Here is a 21,417-nt window from a genome sequence, read left to right on the forward strand (position 1 = left end):
GCTGATGAATATGCTGTAATTTCAACTGGTACGGATCCTTCTGGAAGGTGCTTCGGAGAAATTTTCTAAATGAGTTGGTTGTAGCTTTCATTATGCATTGTTTTACGTAAAGCCGCCAACGCATTGTAAAATTAATCGCCTTTAGATAAGTCTTGGTAAATTGGCTTGATAGCATCCAGAACATTTTGAGGAAGCTTTGAGTAAGAATGTTCAAAATGAGGCAGAATTTTTTCTTTCGCGCTTTTCATTTCACCGCGGGACGAAAATTATTATTATTTTTTTTTGACTAAAGAAGTATCGATGTAGGGGTTGGAGTTTAGGAAATCGAATGTAAAAAGTTTCTTCCTACATTTAAGGACCACCCTAATATATATTTGTGAAAAGATTAAAAATTATTATGTGGAGAAATACTCTCGAGCCAACTGTCTCTTAAAAAGGGATTAAATTTACATGTTTCATAATTTTTGTAAAATTTTTATAACAGTAAAATGCAAGTTTTGTTTAACAAGAAATTTGGAGAGGATTCTAAAATTATTCCTTTAATTAGAGGAACGCATTTCGAAAACTCACCTAATCGGTAAATTGGTACGGTTGTCATCAGCTCAGTGGAATTAAAATCTTAAAATGATTTTGTTAGCAAGTGAATTTCTAAAGGGTGGTCAAAATCAGCAAGGACGGGTTATGTGCCTATATAGATTTTGTATTGCTAGGCAAGTCAATTTCAGTTGATGTCAGGACACAAAAACATTGAATCAGCTGCTCTACTGCTACTACCAGTTCAATATATCTTTAAAAATAAAATAAATAATTGGCGCGTACACTTCTGTTAGGTGTTTGACCGAGCTCTTCCTCCTATTTGTGGTGTGCGTCTTGATGTTGTTCCACAAATGGAGGGACCTACAGTTTCAAGCCGACTCCGAACGGCAGATATTTTTATGAGGAGCTTTTTCATGGCAGAAATACTCTCGGAGGTTTGCCATTGCCTGCCGAGGGGCGACCGCTATTAGAAAAATGTTTTTTTTTTTTATTAATTTTGCCTTCACCGAGATTCGAACTAACGACCTCTCGGTGAATTCCGAATGGTAATCACGCACCAACCCATTCGGCTACTGATGTGAATAATATCACAAGCTGACATATTTCACTTAATGTATTTCCGTATATTAAGATTTAATAATAAGATTTATTCAAGTTTATACGGTAACTGGCCCTACAAGCCTGACCCATTTGTCGCTTCACGCTCTTTCATGCACTGCAGAATGCAGTTTTTTTTTACATTTTTGCGCTATAAGGTTCTTAAACCAAGCCATTATAAAACCGAAAATGACGTTCGTAAATTTTCACTTAGCATCCCTAGCGAAGCCTGGAGCGACCAGGTTGTGCTAATGCAGATATATGTAAATAAACAAATACTTTGGCATAATATAATGAACATATGCCAACACCATTAGAGTGAAGGCCTTTCAGTTTACTGCTACTCCTGTCGTGCTATTGCGCTTGCAGCTCAATGAGATTTTTGCAAGCTGATCGCTTCATGCGGCTCATTGGCTCATCAGCGCACCTGCGAGTGGGTGCTGTCATAGTCACATGTAATAGTGATGATTTACGACTTGCAACACGCCAACAGCGAAAAATAGCAAACCTCAAATGTCACAACGTTGTCGAAACAATCGCAACTTCTATGCAACCAAAGGAAGGGGGCGACAAATGCTTGGCATTGAAAACTATCTGCTATCAGAGCTGCACGAATACCTACATAAACAATATAAACATGTCTATATATATTCACATGCCATCACATAATACCGTTATGAATAGAATAAGCGTATCGTCGAACAAGTCAATTGCCGGTGGCGGGCATTTGGCGCGTTATTGTGGGTTTGGCGCAGTGCGGCGTCAATTCAACGATTCAGTTGCATGCGCGTTGCATTTCTGATGGCTCGTCAAGTGGCAGTTCCGGTGGCTTAGAATAAATGATAACCTTCAGCAAAAAAAAGAAAATACAAATAAATAAAGTGAAAATATAAAGTTATTGATTGATTGATTACCCGAAATGTCCACTTGGAATGGCGTGCGAACACGGTAAAATTGAAATTAAGGGTCTATGAAAATGCTTGAAAATGTGTGAAAGTGTGACTTAATAAATTACTAATCCTCAACAATGCATAAGTATACTCTTTTAACTCTTTCAACTCTTTTTTTGTTTTTTGTTTTTGGCTCTACACAGCATCACCGCCTCTGTGCGCACCACCAACCGCATGAATGCTTTGCTTATGGAATCGATGTTGGGCAAAAAGCGCGCTCTGCAAAAACTACATTCCAACGCTGGTGAGGGCGAAGATGTCGAATGTGCTGTGGAAAAGCCGAAACGTGATTGGGAATACTTTCGCAATAATTTTAGCATGGAGACTGTTTATAAGCTAATCGAAACGGCTATTGAGGAGCGCTTGACATGGGATCGCTTTGGTCGCTCTTACGATTCATGGCGTTCGCTGCAAATGGCCGAAACGTTGGCTGCGGATATACGAGATCGTGTGAAGCGTTTGCAACACAAAAGGTGACAAATATGCGTGCGAACCTTGAAGGTTACACCACTAGCGATATTTATTAAATTAGGTTTAAGCAAAATTGAATTCCCGATGAGAAAAAATGATAAAAACGGTCTACTAGCCGTTAAAGTTCCAGTTTGTTCAATGGGTCCAATTTTTCCGTAGAAATTATGGAACTTATCATATTCTAAGACCACCGCCAAAATATTTTGCAAAAATTTTATGATTTACAATTTTATTTATTTTGCTAAATAAAAAAAAAAACACCAAAAAAAGTGCCAGGCGAATGAATTGGTGATACTTTAAAAATCTATAAAACTAATAACTACTATTTCGCCGCAGTCGAATGGATGCTGCATGGTAACCATTCGGGAGCAATCAAGTTCGAAATCCCGGCCATGAAACGCCAAACGAAACGATAGAAAATGTATTTTTCGAATGACGGTCGCTCCTCGGCAGACCATCGCTAACCTCCGAATGTATTTCTGCCATTAAAAAGATCCTCACAAAAAACCAGCTGCTGTTCGGAAGTGACGTTAATCAGTAGGACCTTCCATTTGTGGGAAAAATTAAACCGCACAATATAGTTGGAGGATCTGGGCCAAACACCCAATAAGGGGGTTAGTGCCAATTACGTAACTGCAAACTTCAAATTGGGAAGTCGTCTTTCGATTTGATTGAACTATATTTCATAGAACTTTACATAAAGCAAAACAAAAGGGATGAAGCGGTTTGGTTTGTAAATAACTATGTTAAACGTTTTCAAGTGTTTAAAAGAATTTCGGGCATACTATTACTTCAACAGGGTTTTATGAAGGCATTCAAGTCGGTCTGATTTTATGCAACTTAACCAGCTACAAAGGCGCCGAATGCTATCTTCAAAGGCGATTATCATAGCTGGCTTGTGACCATAACCCATACATTCTTTTGAGATGATTTGGTGACAAATATTCATAAGAACAAAATGATGGGGATATTTTCACGCGCTATATGGGTTATTTTATAATTTGTCTTGAATCATCAATCAACAATTGGAATTACTTTCCTGTAGTGAATACCATTTACGGAAGCAATTTGGAAAATTTTGATCTAATGATACAGTTGGGTACAAACTACACTAAAGCATACATTTTGCGGCATCGTTAGATTGTGAGTCACCTACAGTTAAATGTTAAATTTGAGAATTTTAAAAATATCCCATTAAAACCTTCACCTTTTCAATTACAATCATAAGAAAATTTCCGACTATGCAGCTTTATTGCCCATTCACTTCTACTATAAAAAAGTGCAGACTTGAAGTCGCTTAAGAATCGCGTTAATTTTTAAATTTTTTTTTTTTTGCATGCGGTGCTGAGAAATTATTAAAAAATACCTTTCTTGGATAAGGTGTTTCATGCTTCTAATGGGTTTTGAAATCTGATCCTACTCAATGATATTCACGCATAGTCCATTCGGGCACTACGATTTCAATATCAAACAAAATATAAGGCGCCTTCGATTCACCACTTCCCTGCTCGCTATCTCTGGGCTCTGCTCACTTGACGACAAATTTTGCATGTCAAAGCAAGCAAAGTTATCGAGCAAGATTTGCCACTAGCGAGTATGATATAACTCATGAAACTGATATTCTCACTATTTCTAATGCTGCTAACTCCCTTTCAAGAGAGTTTCATTAGCGAGAGACTTTTGCTGCTTCAACATTGCGAATTCTTTTTTGGTTTTGCCCGTCGTGTGCATACACCCTACAGTTCTTAGTTTTTAGTATACAGTCAACAACAGCATTGAGAAGAAAGAGAGCACAAAGGGTGTTGATAGATCATAAGATCACCCATTAAGTGCTTCCAAACAAATGCAATTTTTGGTAGCACTTTTCCAACACTATCAACATATGTTTATTTATACCAGCGATTAAGCGTAACTACACATTCAATGCCTTTTCGACTCTTTTCTCTAGGGGACTCTTGTAGTTTAAGCGTAAATGAATGTATTGGGTGTGTTAGTGCTGTAGTAATTGGAGTAGTGTTACTTTTTATGAGATATAATCAGGTGCTGTCTTGTGATCTCTGCAAAAATGTCAACGTCCCGCGTCAGTAAAATGTCGACAATCTCATGTTCATCACTAGCTAATCAATCAATAAAAATTTGCATTACGGAGTTGAAATGGAAGAGATAAAAGGATTTTTTATCAAATAAATACTACTTTGAAGTTTAGTATGGTTTTGTTATTGATTTAAGCATACAATTAAGTTCAAATGAAACGAAGTTATTGATCCAAATTTTGATATTTTCAAAAGTTTGGCGGGAAATAATTTGCAATATCACGGCAGCTAATCCGCTGAGTATCAGCAACATGCCATCAAAAAGGTAATAGGGTCACAATACAGCTGTAGGCTTACATTTCCATCTTCTACTAAGTGTCTCTTACATCTGTCAAATTTCTGTTTTGACTTTATGCCGATTTCTCATGTGGGCACCTTTCTGTTATACCCCTTCAGTTTGAAAATGGCAGCAACCAAATTGGATCACTGTATTCGCGCATGCAAATGAAGGGGTAAAATAAAAATTGAGCTGTCAAACTACGAAATGCCAGCTGGTGTTAAGACAGTAATTGTGACACAGATATGTTTAAACAGTGGAATTCGCAGCCTCCACTTAACATTTTTATTTTAACAGAACTTTTTTAACATAAATGTAATATGTAAGCTGTAGATGTGGCGTAATTATTGAGTACGGCGAAGGCAATCATTCTCAACTAACCTCCAGGTGCTTATCAGCACTGATTCTATCTTGTAGTCAATGAATCATGTTTGGCCCTACAAGTTGCACGTAGAGAATACATATATCTGGAGAGATTTATCCATTCATTGACTTATTTTTTGAAAAGCCGATATAGTAGTAGTAGTAGTAGTAGTAGTTGTAGTAGTAGTAGTATTTATTGCAAATAAAAGTAAAATATACAAAATTTGAAATTTACTTATTGTAATATTAAGAAAAAAATAAATATTTACAATAATTTAACGACAATGGCATGAGCCGTCTGTCAATTTATTTTTCGTAGAAAACAATTATTCGGCTTACAGTTTTTCAAACCAGTTAAACCCTTTTATTATGTAATCTCTGTATCGAGAGGCATATTTAATGAAACGCAAAAGTTTATCCCAATGATGAAAAGCCGATATGATAAAAATTGCAAAACTTATGCACCAACGACCATTCCATAAATTATTTTACTAGCATTTTTTTATTAGTACTCCTGGTTTTATGTAGTTATGCAATGAACTTTTACTATGGCATAGAATATTAAGTAAATGCTCAAATTATGGGCTTCGAAATTATTAGTATATATTACTAACTTTAAATATTGAAAATTAAATTGAAAGTAAAAACAGAACTTTTCTATTTTCTATTAGAAGTTGAATGGAATTTTCATTAAACTTTCTGTTTTATTTTTATTACTCATATTTACAGGCATCGTATCGTTTGCTTGTTATCAATTGTCGAAAAACAAGACCAAGGCCTCAGTTTCCGCATGCGTCATTTATTGGATGAGAAAATGGATAACTTCACTAATTTAGTATATGAACGGCCATCCTACTATATGGTGGTGACTTTGTTTTTAGTGTATAAGGACTAAATACACAGTTATGGCCGAAGCTTTTTCTGTAAGCTTTTGCGTGTTGTTGTTGGAGGATGTGTGTAGTGCATGAATGAGCACGAATGCTTTCATTGTTGAATGTACCTGTATTGTAGAGATTTTGCCTAGCATAGTTCACAACCAATGTGTAATATTTAAGTTTTAATAAAATAAATAAAGTAAAAAAATTGGGAAAAAATTATGAGCAAACTCACAGTAAGTTTCTTAAGGGGCATTCGTGCTTGGAACCCACTTTGTTTGTTTGCAAATTAATATTTATATATGGTACATTAGAGCGGGTAAATTTTTTCTTTCGACACTATTCCTACCAAATTCAGATTACGTGTGCATATAATTCTAAGAAAAAAAGTGCACTAGAATATATCTCTATAGTCAATTTCGAGTCCCAATTTCATATGAAGATATTAACCAAAGTATTATGAATTTAGTTTTTTTTTTTAATACAAGCTTGCACTTGGGAGTTTCTAGATAAATAAAATAAGAAAAATTTATTTTTTATCTCTATATTTTTTTAAAAGAAATTATTTTGTATCTCTTTTTTTTTCTTTAAATAACCCTATGATGGCACTTCGAAGCCAATTATATGAAATTTTGGGATAATGTAATAGGAAAAGTAATATAATATAATTTTATTTACATGTAATTCAAAATGAGATTTACACAAAAATGTATTAAATTTTGCAATATTTCAAAAATTTATTTTTAAAATTTTTTTCTAATCATACATTTTTTTGTCACAATTAGCAATGTAATATATTTACAATCATTTTGGTTTTATATCTTTCTTACTATCTTCTACTTTCTCTTTTGATTGACATAACCCTCTCTCAATTTTTGTATTAATTAAATACAGCTTCTTTAAAAATTAGGGGAATCGAAATGAATCTCCTCTAATATACTTTTTTTCATATAATATCACACAGAATCCGTTTCGTAGATACCATGTCGGAAAAAATCGATCCATGCAAATTGGCCCACACTAATGTACACAAATAAATTTAAATTCATAAATGATTCCATGTGAATTTATTAAGTACGCTTTGGTTTTGAGTTATTAAGATACGCTATCTTAAAAGCATATTTTATATATGTATGTACTAGCTGTACCCGGCGCCCGTTGCTACGCCAACAATAAAATAAATTTAAGAAAAATAACTTTAAAGATAAATAAGTACACAAATATTCAGTTCATTCTAAACCATTTTATTAATTTTGTTTATTTCGAAAAAATTGTGTCATTACAAAGTTAGAGTTTCAATTTGATGTTTATTGAAGTGCTGTGGAATACACAAGGGATGTTTTTTCATCTGGTGCGTAGACGTATAAAGCAGAAGGTTTTCCGACACGTGTGCCAGCCAGATGGAGCTGTCCATGTGAGAAGCATGGATTCTCCAAATTTAATCACCACACTTGTAACGATTGTCTTTGTGCTTTGCTAATAGTCATTGCGAAAGCTAGTCGCACCGGAAACTGTACAAGTTTGAATTCGAATGGGATCATTGGGATACGTGGCAACAGTACGTCTTCACCTTTGAATTTTCCAGCCAAAATTGTTGTCTCGATAGCATTGTTCATCATTTTCTTGACTGAGAGTCTGGTTCCGTTGCAAAGTCGTGGTGGATTTAAGTTTCGAAGAAGAATGATGGGTACGCCAATTTTCAATATAAGAATGTGTGGCGGCATGCCAGGCATATCAAACGAATGCAAGAATTCAGTTAGATAGCTGACAACCTCGTCTTGATTTTCCACAGTATCGATGGACTTATATGTTGACGTTTCACTGGGTATTCCATGCTGAATGGTGAAGTTGATGGTATTGACATCGATGTTTTTGGCTGCTAATATAGCACGCATCACCAGACAATAAAATGAGTGCGCCACGGAAGATCCGTCTGTTTCCTCTCAAATCTCGCAGTGTATGATCAAGCGCTTCCATCTATGAACATGTCATATGCGTTTCCTCTGTGTAAAAATACATGGTCATACTAATTTTTATGACAATCGATTGAACGGGGTAGAAGTTGATACTCTGCAGCGCCACCTGATGGCGAGTGGTATCAACGAGCATATTCGACAAACCTTCTGCGTGGAAAAATATATATATATATAAATTTTTATAATAATCGGTCCGGTAGTTTTTGAGTTCATCGATGACATACAGACAAACATTCATTTTTATATATAAAGATTTTCTACTTTTTTCTAAATTTTCATATTCCTCTTTATATTTCTTAGCATAAATAATTGCGCAATGCAGAATTTCTCAATTCTATTTCTTGCCTTCCGGTTCCTTCTGCTAGCTAAATTGAATAAGAAAAAAAAAATGGTTGCCAATTCATTCTTATTTCTTGTTGTTTTTTTGTACTAGTTTAGGAAAAACTATTTACATGTATCTAAAAAAAACTAAAAAGTTGTTATCAGTAAGAATCACTGAAGGCCCCGGCGAGATTCGAACTCACGATCTCCTGTTTACTAGACAGGCGCTTTAACCAACTAAGCCACGGCGCCAGTTGGTAACCCTGCTTGGATGCAATAGCATGAGCGAACCAGTTGTGAAAATCAAAAAGTAAATTTAACCCGGAGAGAGAGATATGACATACCCAGTCTGTTACTTATATGAGTAACTTTTTTATGTAGTTCATTAAATGTGTATTTATTAAAATATAATATAATATAAAAAATGTTTAACTGCCAAATATTTACCACCAACTCTAAGGTATATACATACATGTCTCAGTATATTTTGTATGCGGGTACGTCATACATTGCCACTTACTCTTTGCAACAATTTTTCAACACACTTCTACCGGGTTAAGTGCCGCTAACTTTACATGTCAAACGAAAAGTTCAGTCTAAAGGGCAAGTCTATTACTATTCAATTCTTATTTGCTTGAAGTAACTGATTTACCTTTATAGTTAACGACTATGGGCGGTGCCCCACCCCCTTAACTAAACACCCTCTTAAATACTATACCATAGAACCAGCTGTCATGGCAATAATGAACACCATTTCCCAACATTTAACTGAAGAAACGAGTTTGAGTCTCAGTCCCTGATTTGACTGCGTATTTTTTTTATTGAAGTGGAGTACGGATTCCCTTTGAAATGACACAACCAAATCTGGATTGTGTCATCTCTGTCAGATAAGAGCACGATTTGACGGTCCCGGTGTGTATGCCAGACAAATCGAGATACACACTTGTCGTGTTTTGAGCTCTTTTCCGAGTAGGCAAAAAACATGACTTTTTTCAGGGTTGAGTAGTTAGATGGAAATTGAAATTAGGTACGCGTATTTCGGGCCTGAAGCCTAAAGATCGGAAAGTGCCTCAATTCTCCTATATTACATTTTTTTAAATTATAAAAATCAAATATATTTTATGTTTAAAAAATTCTTCTTCAGTAATCTTCAACTAACCAATTACTGTAGGCCCCGGCGAGATTCGAACTCACGATCTCCTGTTTACTAGACAGGCGCTTTAACCAACTAAGCCACGGCGCCCGGTTGACACATTTCCCCGAATATGATGACGAAAGAGAATCGACGCCAAGAAATCTTCAAACTTATATTTCTACAAGTGTTACCTTGAATTATACATACTTACTTATCAAATATTAACTTTTTAAATTGAATTGTTTAAAAGGTAAGGGAACTTTAAGGGGGTAGTATGGTTAATTCGGTGTAAAACAAGCATATTTTTCGAAATTTTTTTTGTCGACACAGTTGATTTATTCAAAATTTTAAAATTACTTCATTATAAAGTCATATTTAAGGAATATTGTGTGAAATTTTCATTGATTTTTATGAAGAAATGAGTTGGTGGCAGCGAATCTTCGCGGACGTCTCATAAAAAAGTTTTATTGCGGTGTCCCTCAGAACTCATTACTGGATCAACTAAAATCAAAAAACCAAATTGATTTCATCAGCTAATAAAGTTTCGCAGGTAACAACGTCGAATTTTTTTTTTTTTTTTTTTTTTTTTAATTTTTTAAAGCGCTTTGAAGTCAAAACACCGATTTTTCATAAAAAAAACTTGAAAACTTTGTTGTTTTAAAATATGACAAAATTTAAAAAAAAAAAACTCGACGTCATTACCTCGTGAATAAAGTAAAGAAACAAAAAAACGAAATTTGAAAAGAATCGGTGCAGTAGATATGAATCTACAGTGGACACCGACCGTAAAAAAGGCAAGTGTGAGAAAAACGCGTTTAAAGATTTGTGAAGATTTTTACAGCGTGAAATCCGGTTGGAGAGGTAGATACTTAATCCTTTGTGTCTTTGTCAATTTTACTCTAATGCACTTCAAACTTTCACACAATAATCTTAAGATGTTATAGAATAATTTAAAAAAAAAAAAAAAAAAAAAATGAAAAAAAATACCATACTACCCCCTTAATATTAGAAGAAAAAAACAGCATTTCAGAGTTTTAAAAATTGTAATTGCAAAAATAAGTCTTCAGTTGACAAAGACTACCAAAATTAAAAGGAGAATTTATGTTACACATTGTTTTAGTAGGTATGGGCATATTATATTACTAGATCGATCACAAAAATAGTATCAGCAGCGGCACCTCTTTTACGAGGGCAAAAACTTATTCCCATAGCCAATATTTTAATTAATAAATATCTAGAAATGCAGTATTTCTTGCAGACCAAGAACAACAGATTAATGGATTATTAAGTATTATTTTAACAGTTCATTAAAAATAGTTTAAACCTGTACTTTTACGTCTTAATGTAGAAAATGTAGTATTTCTTACAGATTATAAAGAAAGAAAATTAGGGAATGCTTAGTAGTAAATGTAAAATTGTTTAGTTATTTTTGACTGAAAGTAGCGATTACTGAGGATAAAAATATATAGGCGAAAGTGAAGGTGATTCGCATTCCGGAAAATCGACTGAAAGGAATTATAGATCGTTCAAAATTAATAATCGACCGAAGAATCGATAACAAGAGAAAAACTATAACAAATAAATGGATAAAAGTAGAGAACAATGTTTATTATTTTGGATAATTTATTATAAAAATGTGCGCGAAGAAAAAAAATCGATACAAATTGAGAATAAATAAAAAATTCGATTTGTATGGAAATGTTTAATAAGTTTAGAATAGGTTTATACTACTCGATATTAGTATACTCAAAACGATCCCCGAAAAAAATCGATAGCAAAATGAAAAAAATCGATACAAATTTAAACTAAGTGAAAAATCGATTTTTACAATAGGTTCATTCTACTCGATATTAATATACGCAAAAGTTCCTGGAAAAAAATCGATGAAAAATTAAAAAAATCGATACAAATTGAGAATAACTAAAAAATCGTTTGGTTTGGAAATGTTAATTATTTTAAAATAGGTTTATGCTACTCACTATTAATATGTTCAAACCATTCCCCAAAAAAAAAAAAAATCGATAATAAAAATAAAAGTTGGATAAAAAATGAGAAAAAATAAAAAAAAATCGATTTGTATGGAAAGGTTTAATAATTTTAAAATAGGTTCATACTACTCGATATGAATATGCTCCAAACGTTCCCAAAAAAAAAATCGATAGTAAAAATAAAAAATCGATTAAAATTGAGAATAAGTAAAAAATCGATTTGTATGGAAATATGCTCAAAACGTTATCAGAAAAAATCGATAATAAAAATAAAAAAATCGATAAAAATTGAGAATAAATAAAAAAACGGTTTGTATGGAAATACTTAATAATTTTAGAAGAGGTTTATACTACTTAATAATAATGTACTCAAAACGTTCCTCAAAAAAAATATCGATAAAAATTGAGAATAAGTAAAAAATCGATTTGTATGGAAATATGCTCAAAACGTTATCAGAAAAAAATCGATAATAAAAATAAAAAATCCATACAAATTGAGAATAATAAAAAATCGATTTGTATGGAAGTGTTTAATAATTTTAGAATAGGTTTATACTACTGAATAATAATGTACTCAAAACATTACTAAAAAAAATCGATAACGAGTATAAAAAAATCGATAAAAGCTGGAAATGATTTAAGAATCGCCTAATGTGGTAACATTTAATACTTTTTATTATTTTTAATTTTAAAATACGTTTACGCTAAAAACGTTCCCCAATTACCAATTGGCTCGCTAGTTGTGGGGTATGATATACCGTGAAACTCCACTGGACAATAAAGATGCAAAATTTTATTTCCATTTTATGTTCTAAATTGTTTTTATTATAGTCTCTGATGCCATAATTATCTACAATACTTAAAGTAAAATATTTCACAATTTTTGTTTTAATTATTTGACTCTGTTTTAGCATTATTAACATTTGTCGCACGGCTAAGTTAGAATAAAAAATATTTAGATGAAAATTGGCATTAACTTGAAACTTTTACTTTCGATTTGAACTAATTAAAAATTATTTATGTTTTATTAAAAATGAACTTTTAAAAAATTCTTATCAGTGACTTTCAACCCATCGATCACCGTAGGCCCCGGCGAGATTCGAACTCACGATCTCCTGTTTACTAGACAGGCGCTTTAACCAACTAAGCCACGGCGCCCAGTTGACACATTCGCGCGAATTTGATAACAAAAGTAAATTGCCGACATAAAGCAAAAAAATGTTTTCAAATAATATCGAAGATATATAAATCAAAATTTCAGGAAGATTCATAAATCACAACTAAATTGCTATCAAGAGATAACATGACCTTGCAGGTAATTTTTATAACGAACTAGTGCCCGTTAATGAGTAAAGTTTTTGCGAGATATCAACAATTTTTCGGGTTTTCTAGAATACACCGAATACTGAAATATTTAAGGAAAGTCATTTAAAGTTAATAGAGAGTAAATTTATTTGCGTCGTTACTTGTATAAGTTATCCAAACAGGTAGGAAGGGCAAGTTTCTATTTCATTTTCCCCTTCAGTAACCCACCATTGCCAGTGGATATACACACATACATTCATATGTTAGTAGCCTTGTGACGCATCAAAAAATCCCCTATTCCTAATGCCATTGCGGATTTTAGGTTGCGTATACGTAACATCAGTTAATACTTACTTTTCCGCCACGCTTAGCCAGCCCATTTTGAGTCCATGGAGTATTCGCCATTTTCGTGATTTTTACGATTATTGAAACAATTATTGAGGCAATTGCAACATGTTAAGTGCTGCTGCTTCAGCAACAAAAGCGTCAGTTGGCTTGGAGTGTCGTTTTGCGTTTCGCATAAGCAGCAAACAGCAAACATCAAATACGACCAACAACCAAAATTGTATGTAGGTACTTATTGCTAACAACAGGAAAGAGGCAGTCAGGCGGTAGCGAGTGTGAGAACAAGCGAATACGTGTGTATGTTTTTGTATGTATATAAGTATGTACATACATATATACGTACGTCCGCACGCTGAGTGGTAGTCTATTTAGTACGTCGTAGTTCGGCTCGGCGTTAAATGCTGTCGCGTGGTTTATTTTATTGCTGTGCAGAAGACTGGTGCGCAGGCAGTGAAGTACTTGGGACTCAGATTAAAATTCAAGTACCAACTTTATTGTTATTTTTATGAGTGGATAGATTTTTTGCTGCTGTCGACTTCCGATTTTTTGCAAAAACGGTGGGTGTAGTTGGTTCATTATGAAAATTTGCTATTTATTGTTGAGCGCATTTGGATGGCAATACGAGTATGTAAGCTGTGACTTGGTAGTTGTTTACTGCAGCTTCTTAATAGGCTGGTCAGCCTATATCATACGTTAATATCAGTATATTTTTAATTAATTCACATACACTTGTGCTCACGTATATAAGGCATTTTTTTTACAATATTCGCAAAATTTGTCATGCTAAATTTTTTTCGTTAAGTTTTTATAAAAATTTAATTCACGCATTGCATAACAAAAATTTTACAAATGAAAGTTTCAAACTTTCTACAAAAGTTCTCAAAAATTGAACAAATTTCAAAAAATTATCATCAAAATTGACAAAAACAGAATTTTTTGAAACATTCCTGGTATGGAGTTTAAATTTTAAATTAAAATTATCGGCGTTGAGTTTTCTCCTATATAAAACACATGTTCGGAAGTATTTTATATGAAAAACATGCCCAGCGGTCGTATATTTCTGTTCACATAACAGTTATTTGTAATAGCGTAAATAATCATGGCATTTATAGACATACACGAAAATACTCAGAATGATGAAAGGAATCCATTTAGCCAATTCTCTTCGTACGCCCGATAACTAGAATAAAAATTAATATTACAAATATATTTCAGTAAAGTATAGAGCCGCCGTAGCCCAATGTGTTGGTGCGGGACTCCCATTCAGGGGTGCTTGCATGAACATCAAATAATGGTAAAAGTTTTTTCTAATAGCGGTCGCCCCTTGGCAAGGAATGACAAACCTCCGAGTGTATTTCGGTCATAGAAAAGCTCCTCATAGAAAACCATTTGCCGTTCGTAGTGTGTTTAAAACTGTAGGTCTCTGGATTTGTAGAACAGTATCAATACAGACAGGAAAAATAGGAGAAGGAGCTCGGCGAAACACCTAGCAGAAGTGTACACGCCAAGTATAATTTTGTTTTTATAGGTCAATGAAAATTGACTACATATTACGAGGTAGGTTGGCATTGAAAATCAGTGAAATCGATCAATAATCGCAGACACTTCCCATATAACGGTAATTTTCAAAAAGAAAGAGCAGAAGTATTAAGCAAAATTACTAACATCTGGTACAAATAATGAGCCAAAAAAAAAATACCATTTGTAAATTAAAAAAAAAACGACTAAGCCACGCCCACTTTTGTATAAATGCGTGTATCTTAATAACGATTTAATAAACCTCATCGAAACTGGAATACAGATAGTGAACGAGAACATGACGAAGCATCTCTTGTCATCAAACAAACAGTCTTCGCACTCTGTATGAGACTTCGTGTATTTAGCAAAGAGCATTAACATCGATAACAATGCCAGCCTTGAAATCTACAGCCTAAGGAATCGAGTAGTAAAGTCCTCTCTCGACTAACAAAACTAACATTTTAAAGTCTCCCATCATGCCTGTCCTATCGCATGTCGCCGAAGCATGGGCAATGACAAAATCCGATGAGAAGGGAGTGAAGGATTTTTTGGAAATTTTCACATTGGTCACGGCGAGTGTCGTAGACAATGGAACAATGACCTGTACGAGCTTTACAACAACATGGACACAGCGCAGCGAGTAAAGATCCAGTAACTCCGCGGGCTAGGTCATGTCGTCCTAATGAATGCAAACGTTCCGGCTCTGAAAGTATATGCGATACCAGCTGGTGGTAGCAGAGGAAGAGGAAGGCCTCTCCTGCGTTGGAAAGATCAGGTGGAGAAGGACTTCGTTTCACTTGGTGTGTTCAACAGGTGCCGATTAGCTTGGGAAAGAAACGACTGGCTGACTTTGGTAAACTCGGTTAGGCCGTTATCGCCTTAACCAAGAAGAAGATGCTTGATACACAAATTGCTCTCTACCTCATTTAGATGCAACATAAATAATAATGAGATCGGGTAAAAATCACGCCCACTTTTTATATGCTAAGACTAAGTTTCTGTCCATCCTTCTGAAGTTAACTCTCATTCTTTTTGAACTTGTTTGGTTACAAAAATTAACAGCCAGACCCAAATACAATTTTACTAAATGTTTAGATATAGAGTTCGGAGTGGTCCGAATTCAGTCCTCCCTCACTTGTTATTTTAAAAACCAATAAAATAACTTTATTTATGTTAATGGATTACATTTTTTGTGCCTAAATACGCTACATTACAATTGTGCCTAAATACGCTATGGTATGAAAATAAAAACAACTTATTAAGGAAATACTTATTTTATTAATTTATTTATTGAAAATATAATTATAAATAATACAAATAATTTTATTACATTACGAAAGGTACTAGTAGCTAAGACTATCAGCCCACATTGACGAAATAAGCCGAGCCGTCGGTAAAGAAAGCAATTAAATGAATTTTATTTAATTAATTTACGACTCACTTTCTTTGATTTGTATGAATTTAAAAAAAAAAGCGCCAAATAATACTAAATATATTTGAAAGAAAATCCAAAGCGGCAACTCGACTATTTTTGATGTGAGAGCATTTACATCTTTTTTTCTCAGCAGAGCCGCTGATTTAATTGTTTTCTATTTATTTGGTCTCTAAATTGTCAAATTTTGTTTGAATTACTATAAACTGTCAATATTTGCTTATAGATTTTGACATTCTAGGGTCCAACAGCAAAAACAAAATACATTGCCCGTGTTGTTTTTGCTCTACTACTAACTATAGGGTTTTTCAGTAAGAGCGCTTCAACTTTTGAACTTTTTTGAATAAAACACAAACGGTTTGACATTTTTAACTAATTTTTTTTTTATTATCGAGTTTGAACATATACATTTAAGTATGAAATTCGATTTCTTTTGCATGACCACAGCGTGCACGTTTTACGAAGTCCAATGGTTGAACCCAATTTTCGACCACTCTTTTGCATAAATCGGTCGAAATTCCAGCAATTTCGCGTTCAATATTGGCTCTGAGCTCACAAATCGTCGCCGGCTTGTTACTGTAGGCCAATGACTTCACATAACCCCAAAACGGGACGGCTAGTTAAATCGACCGTAAAATGGCCGTAATGCTCTTAAAGTAGCAGCAATAGAACGATTATTTTCATAAAAAATTTGCAGGATTTGCCATCGTTGCTCAAGTGTGTAGCGTTCCATGATGAAATGTATACTAATGAAGTTTACAAATGACAAGCGAAAAATAAAAAATATTGCGTCGTTCGCCCTCCCTATCGGAAAAAAGTTGAAGCACACCTATTGAATAACCCTATACTTGCTCCATGTGCCATGCTCCAAGTACCGACATTTTGCTGAGAGCAATTTTATTTTTTCTTTTTAATTTTATCTGTTATTTTCCGGTAAGTAATTTTTCTTGTGATATTTCTTTGAAAATCCATTGTTCTACGTAAGAATTCCTTGAATGACGATATAAATCTCCAAATATATCTAAATATAACAATCTTATAAATCTTTTAAACACTTAAGAAAATGTGATTGAATGGTAGGCAATAGTTCGGACCCATAAGATATACCTGCCACCCCCCTTACATGTTCGTATACTTATATGCGTGTATCTATCTATATCTATCTACTCTTGCGAGTCATCACTCTTATTCTATTCCGCAATCAATCACTTCACGCTCTTAATTTACTTATGCTAATAATTCGTCACAATATTTTAAAAATATTTACAAGTTCTGAAATGTAGTGCACTGCAACTACCTCTGCACTCAAGGCCCCGGCGAGATTCGAACTCACGATCTCCTGTTTACTAGACAGGCGCTTTAACCAACTAAGCCACGGCGCCACTACTTTTGAACGTTTTTATTTCGCGTTCGATGGTTTTTTGCTGTTGTCTTTAAGTGATTATTTGTTTTTATTTCTCTGCTAGCAGTCAGAGGAATAGATTTGTGAGTAATAACAACTGAGCAAATTAATGAAGTAATAGCATGCTACAACAACATGAAATAAAGCAAATATTTTGTTAAACTGTAGTAAATTTTTCCAATTTTTGCGAGTTTAACGAGATGTTGTCGATAATATTGAAATGAAAGGTTTATTTATTAGTAGGTAGTAGTCTTATAGCTGTGTTTAATCCGTATGTAAAAAACATTTAATTTCAAAAATCGATCAAAATGTGTCGAAGTAACGGATTTTTTTATAAAACAAAAAAATCAGTAAACTGAAAGTTTTGTTCACTACTTTCATATTTGCAAATTTAATGCGGTTCTCCGTTATTATTCGCGAAATATGTATGTATAATTAAGTATATTGACCATTCCGAATCTAGCAAGCATTATTTCATCAAAATTGATAAGAAATTTTCCAACTGAAGAACGTTTTTGTAGAAATAAAGTAAAAACAGAAGATTCTCGAGTTGAACAGAGACCGTAGAAGAGTATTACAACGTCAAAAAAAAATAAAAAATAATAATAATGCAAAAAATAACGCAATTTGCTGACTTACTTTTGCAATTTTCTGACTTACCCGGATGTAGTATTACCTAACTAAACCTCACCTAACCTAACGTTATCGAAATCAATCCAACCGTACACAATGTGAGACAATCGAACCCATTGTGCTGCTTTTCTGCATTGCAAAAGGAAGTCATTTTGATTATTTTACAATGCCAACCTATCCAAACTTCACTAAATAGAACCCTACGTAACACAATTCAACCTGCATTGTACTTCTATGTGTACTCGATTCAAAACATCTATAAATAAACGTAACTTTACCTAGCATAACACAAAATAACATAACCTTACAGGAAATTCGTAACTAAAATCATCCTAACTAAACTTCATTAATCTGAACGAATCTAACGCAACCTGAGCTGAGTTTTTTCCATGCAATACAAGAGTGGCTAATTTGAACATAATATACTGTTAAAAAATTAAACATTTTTGAATTTTTATTAAAAGTTACTTTCTTAATTCTAAAATTAAAATTTGAACACAATATACTGTTAAAAAATTAAACATTTTTGAATTTTTATTAAAAGTTACTTTTTTAATTCAAAAATTAAAATGACAATCTCTTGATCATTCAAGAGTGATGATTTTTCACACTCATTAAATTGTGCATGCTTACCAGCAAATTGCAAACGGTTCTGCTGTGTCATGTAAGCTTCGGTTGGTCAGTTTGGATTAGGTAAGCTTGGGTTATAATGAGTTTTGATTTGTTAGATGTATTCATAGTTATGTAAACTTATTGCTGTATTTTAAAATTAACCACAATGAGCAGTAAAGCACTATCGGTGATGCGGTATTTTCTCGCAGTCTCGGTTCAGCTGGATTTTTAAAAATGTGGAAAAAAACTTAAAAAACAAAATCGTAACTTTTACAGTTACAAGAAAAAAGATGAAAAATAGCTTGTTTTGAGCATATTTTATTGGAGTTTAAAACTACATATGTATATGTTTGTGGTGCCCGTTGGGAAATAGTGGCCAAAAAATTCCAATCGTTCAATCTTAGAATTATATACATTCATAACGCACATACACTCCCCTTCCCAAGCCCATATTGAAATAAAAAATCGGTTGAAAAATGGGTTAGTTATGTATTTTTACTGCATCCGAAACACCATAAATCGGGTTTTAACAATAAATAAAAAAATTGAGGATGTTTTGAATTATCACTTGAAGAGTTCTTTCGATTTTTTTTTGTAGCACTGTGTTATTTTATTATTTTTACTTTACTATTTAATTTTTTTATTTTAGATTGTTTTAATTTATTTTATTTTAGTCGATTTTATATTTCGTAATTTTATTATTTTTGTTTCATTTTAAATTGTTTTAACTTGGTTGGTTGGTTGGTTTAAGGGTGACCCCGCATCGGAGTGCCACATAGACCGCAAGTTGGGTCCGTTGTGTTGCCCTAGAGCTCATTATTTTAAATGATTTCCCCACCTAACCGAGATTTTTATTGTAGATTTTGGTCAAAGATATTAATTCGTTTCGAGAATTTGATGAGAGATTCGATTTTCAGGTTCAAGAGTACTGAAAGATTGTCAATTGTTTGAGAGCCTAGAAGAGCGAGTCGACTTCTGGCTAGACCCGGACAACTGCACAGCAAATGTCTGCTCGATACTTCCTCATCTTCGTCCTCGCAGTATCTGCACAGGTCGTTTTGAGGAACCCCGAGCCGACGTGCGTGAGTGCCCAAGAGGCAGTGGCCGGTGATAAGAGATGTTATATGCCTTAGTTCGTGTTTCGAAAGACTTATAAGGGTTTTTGTCTGTTTCAGATTGTAGGATGGCCAGATTTGTCTGGTCGTAATGCAAGTAGTTTCCACTCGCCACCTCCGATCAGCAATGCTGTGAAATTCTCGATCAATGATCATTTTACATGTTGAGAGCGGAATGTGGATTGTGGGTAAGTTACTAACATTTGATTGCGCAGCTCCAGCTCTTGCGAGCTCATCAGCTTTGCAGTTACCTTCGAATCCACTGTGACCCGGTATCCAGATAACTTGGACAGAATTCTGAACACTCATCTCGTTAAGAGATAAGAGACAGGATCGAACCACATCTGAGTGGGTATAAGAGGAGCTGAGTGCTCGAACGGCCGCTTGACTGTCGGTGAAAAAGCGGATATCCTCTAGTGATATTCTATTTTCTAAGAGAGTTTTCGCAGCATACCAGATAGCGCATACTTCCGCTTGGAATACGCTACAGTAGTCGGGTAATCTAAATGATAGATTGATGTGAGGGGAATTTGAAAAGATTCCACTTTACCGTCTTGTTTTGAACCATCTGTATATATAATAAGAGGGCCATCGATTTCGGTAAGATTTGTCTTCCATTCTTCCCTAGTTGCGAGTGAACAGGAGAATAGCAGGGGTGGTGATGGAAGACTTACATGATAGTCTATGTCGGAAGAGATAACAGTGTTCCTGTTCAGTATGGCCGAATGGCCATGATACTTATTCCATTTCGATATAGCATTCATGCGTGTCGTTGCTTTCGCTGCAATCGCTTTGCCAGCCAGATCGATAGGGAACAAGTGAAGCAACGTATTTAGAGCCTTAGTAGATGTTGTACTTAAGCATCCTGTTATCAGGAGGCAGGCTGTTCTTTGGACTCGATCAATTGTGGCTACTCGACACCGTTTTTCGAGTGCTGTCTATCATACAACCACACCGTAGAAGAGTATCGGTTTGATGATCGAGGTATATATCCAATAAATGATGCGAGGTGAAAAACCCCAGGTTTTGCCTATAGCTTTCTTACAAGTATAAAGAGCTTATTTTAATATATTTTACTTTATTTTATTTTATTTTATTTTATTTTATTTTATTTTATTTTATTTTATTTTATTTTATTTTATTTTATTTTATTTTATTTTATTTTATTTTACTTTATTTTATTTTATTTTACTTTATTTTATTTTATTCTATTTAATTTAATTTAATTTAATTTAATTTAATTTAATTTAATTTAATTTAATTTAATTTAATTTAATTTAATTTAATTTAATTTAATTTAATTTAATTTAATTTAATTTAATTTAATTTAATTTAATTTTATTTTATTTTATTTTCTTTTTTTAATTTCTTAATTCTTTTTTTTTTTAATTGCTTTAATATATTTTAATCTCTTTATTTAAATTTCTTAATGGTTTTTTTTTTAATTGTTTTAATATATTTTAATCTCTTTA

General features: G+C 33.6%; 1 protein-coding gene and 4 non-coding genes across 5 annotated transcripts; 1 reads left to right on the plus strand and 4 right to left on the minus strand.

The window, feature by feature from the left end:
- The first annotated feature begins 1,932 nt into the window (after positions 1-1,932).
- LOC128867982 (uncharacterized) lies at positions 1,933-6,328 on the plus strand. The gene is made up of 3 exons (XM_054109649.1): positions 1,933-2,082; positions 2,228-2,557; positions 6,018-6,328. Exons 1-3 carry the CDS (start codon positions 2,054-2,056, stop codon positions 6,181-6,183), a joined length of 525 nt encoding a protein of 174 aa, XP_053965624.1. The 5' UTR covers positions 1,933-2,053; the 3' UTR covers positions 6,184-6,328.
- Positions 6,329-8,638: 2,310 nt separating this feature from the next.
- Positions 8,639-8,712, minus strand: Trnat-agu (transfer RNA threonine (anticodon AGU)). Its single transcript has one exon. It is a non-coding gene; the product is annotated as a tRNA-Thr (tRNA).
- A 917-nt stretch (positions 8,713-9,629) lies between these two features.
- Trnat-agu (transfer RNA threonine (anticodon AGU)) lies at positions 9,630-9,703 on the minus strand. The gene has a single exon. It is a non-coding gene; the product is annotated as a tRNA-Thr (tRNA).
- A 2,964-nt stretch (positions 9,704-12,667) lies between these two features.
- Trnat-agu (transfer RNA threonine (anticodon AGU)) lies at positions 12,668-12,741 on the minus strand. Its single transcript has one exon. It is a non-coding gene; the product is annotated as a tRNA-Thr (tRNA).
- A 4,750-nt stretch (positions 12,742-17,491) lies between these two features.
- Positions 17,492-17,565, minus strand: Trnat-agu (transfer RNA threonine (anticodon AGU)). The gene has a single exon. It is a non-coding gene; the product is annotated as a tRNA-Thr (tRNA).
- Positions 17,566-21,417: the final 3,852 nt, after the last annotated feature.

Source organism: Anastrepha ludens, chromosome 6, assembly GCF_028408465.1.
Source record: "Anastrepha ludens isolate Willacy chromosome 6, idAnaLude1.1, whole genome shotgun sequence".
NCBI lineage: Eukaryota > Metazoa > Arthropoda > Insecta > Diptera > Tephritidae > Anastrepha > Anastrepha ludens.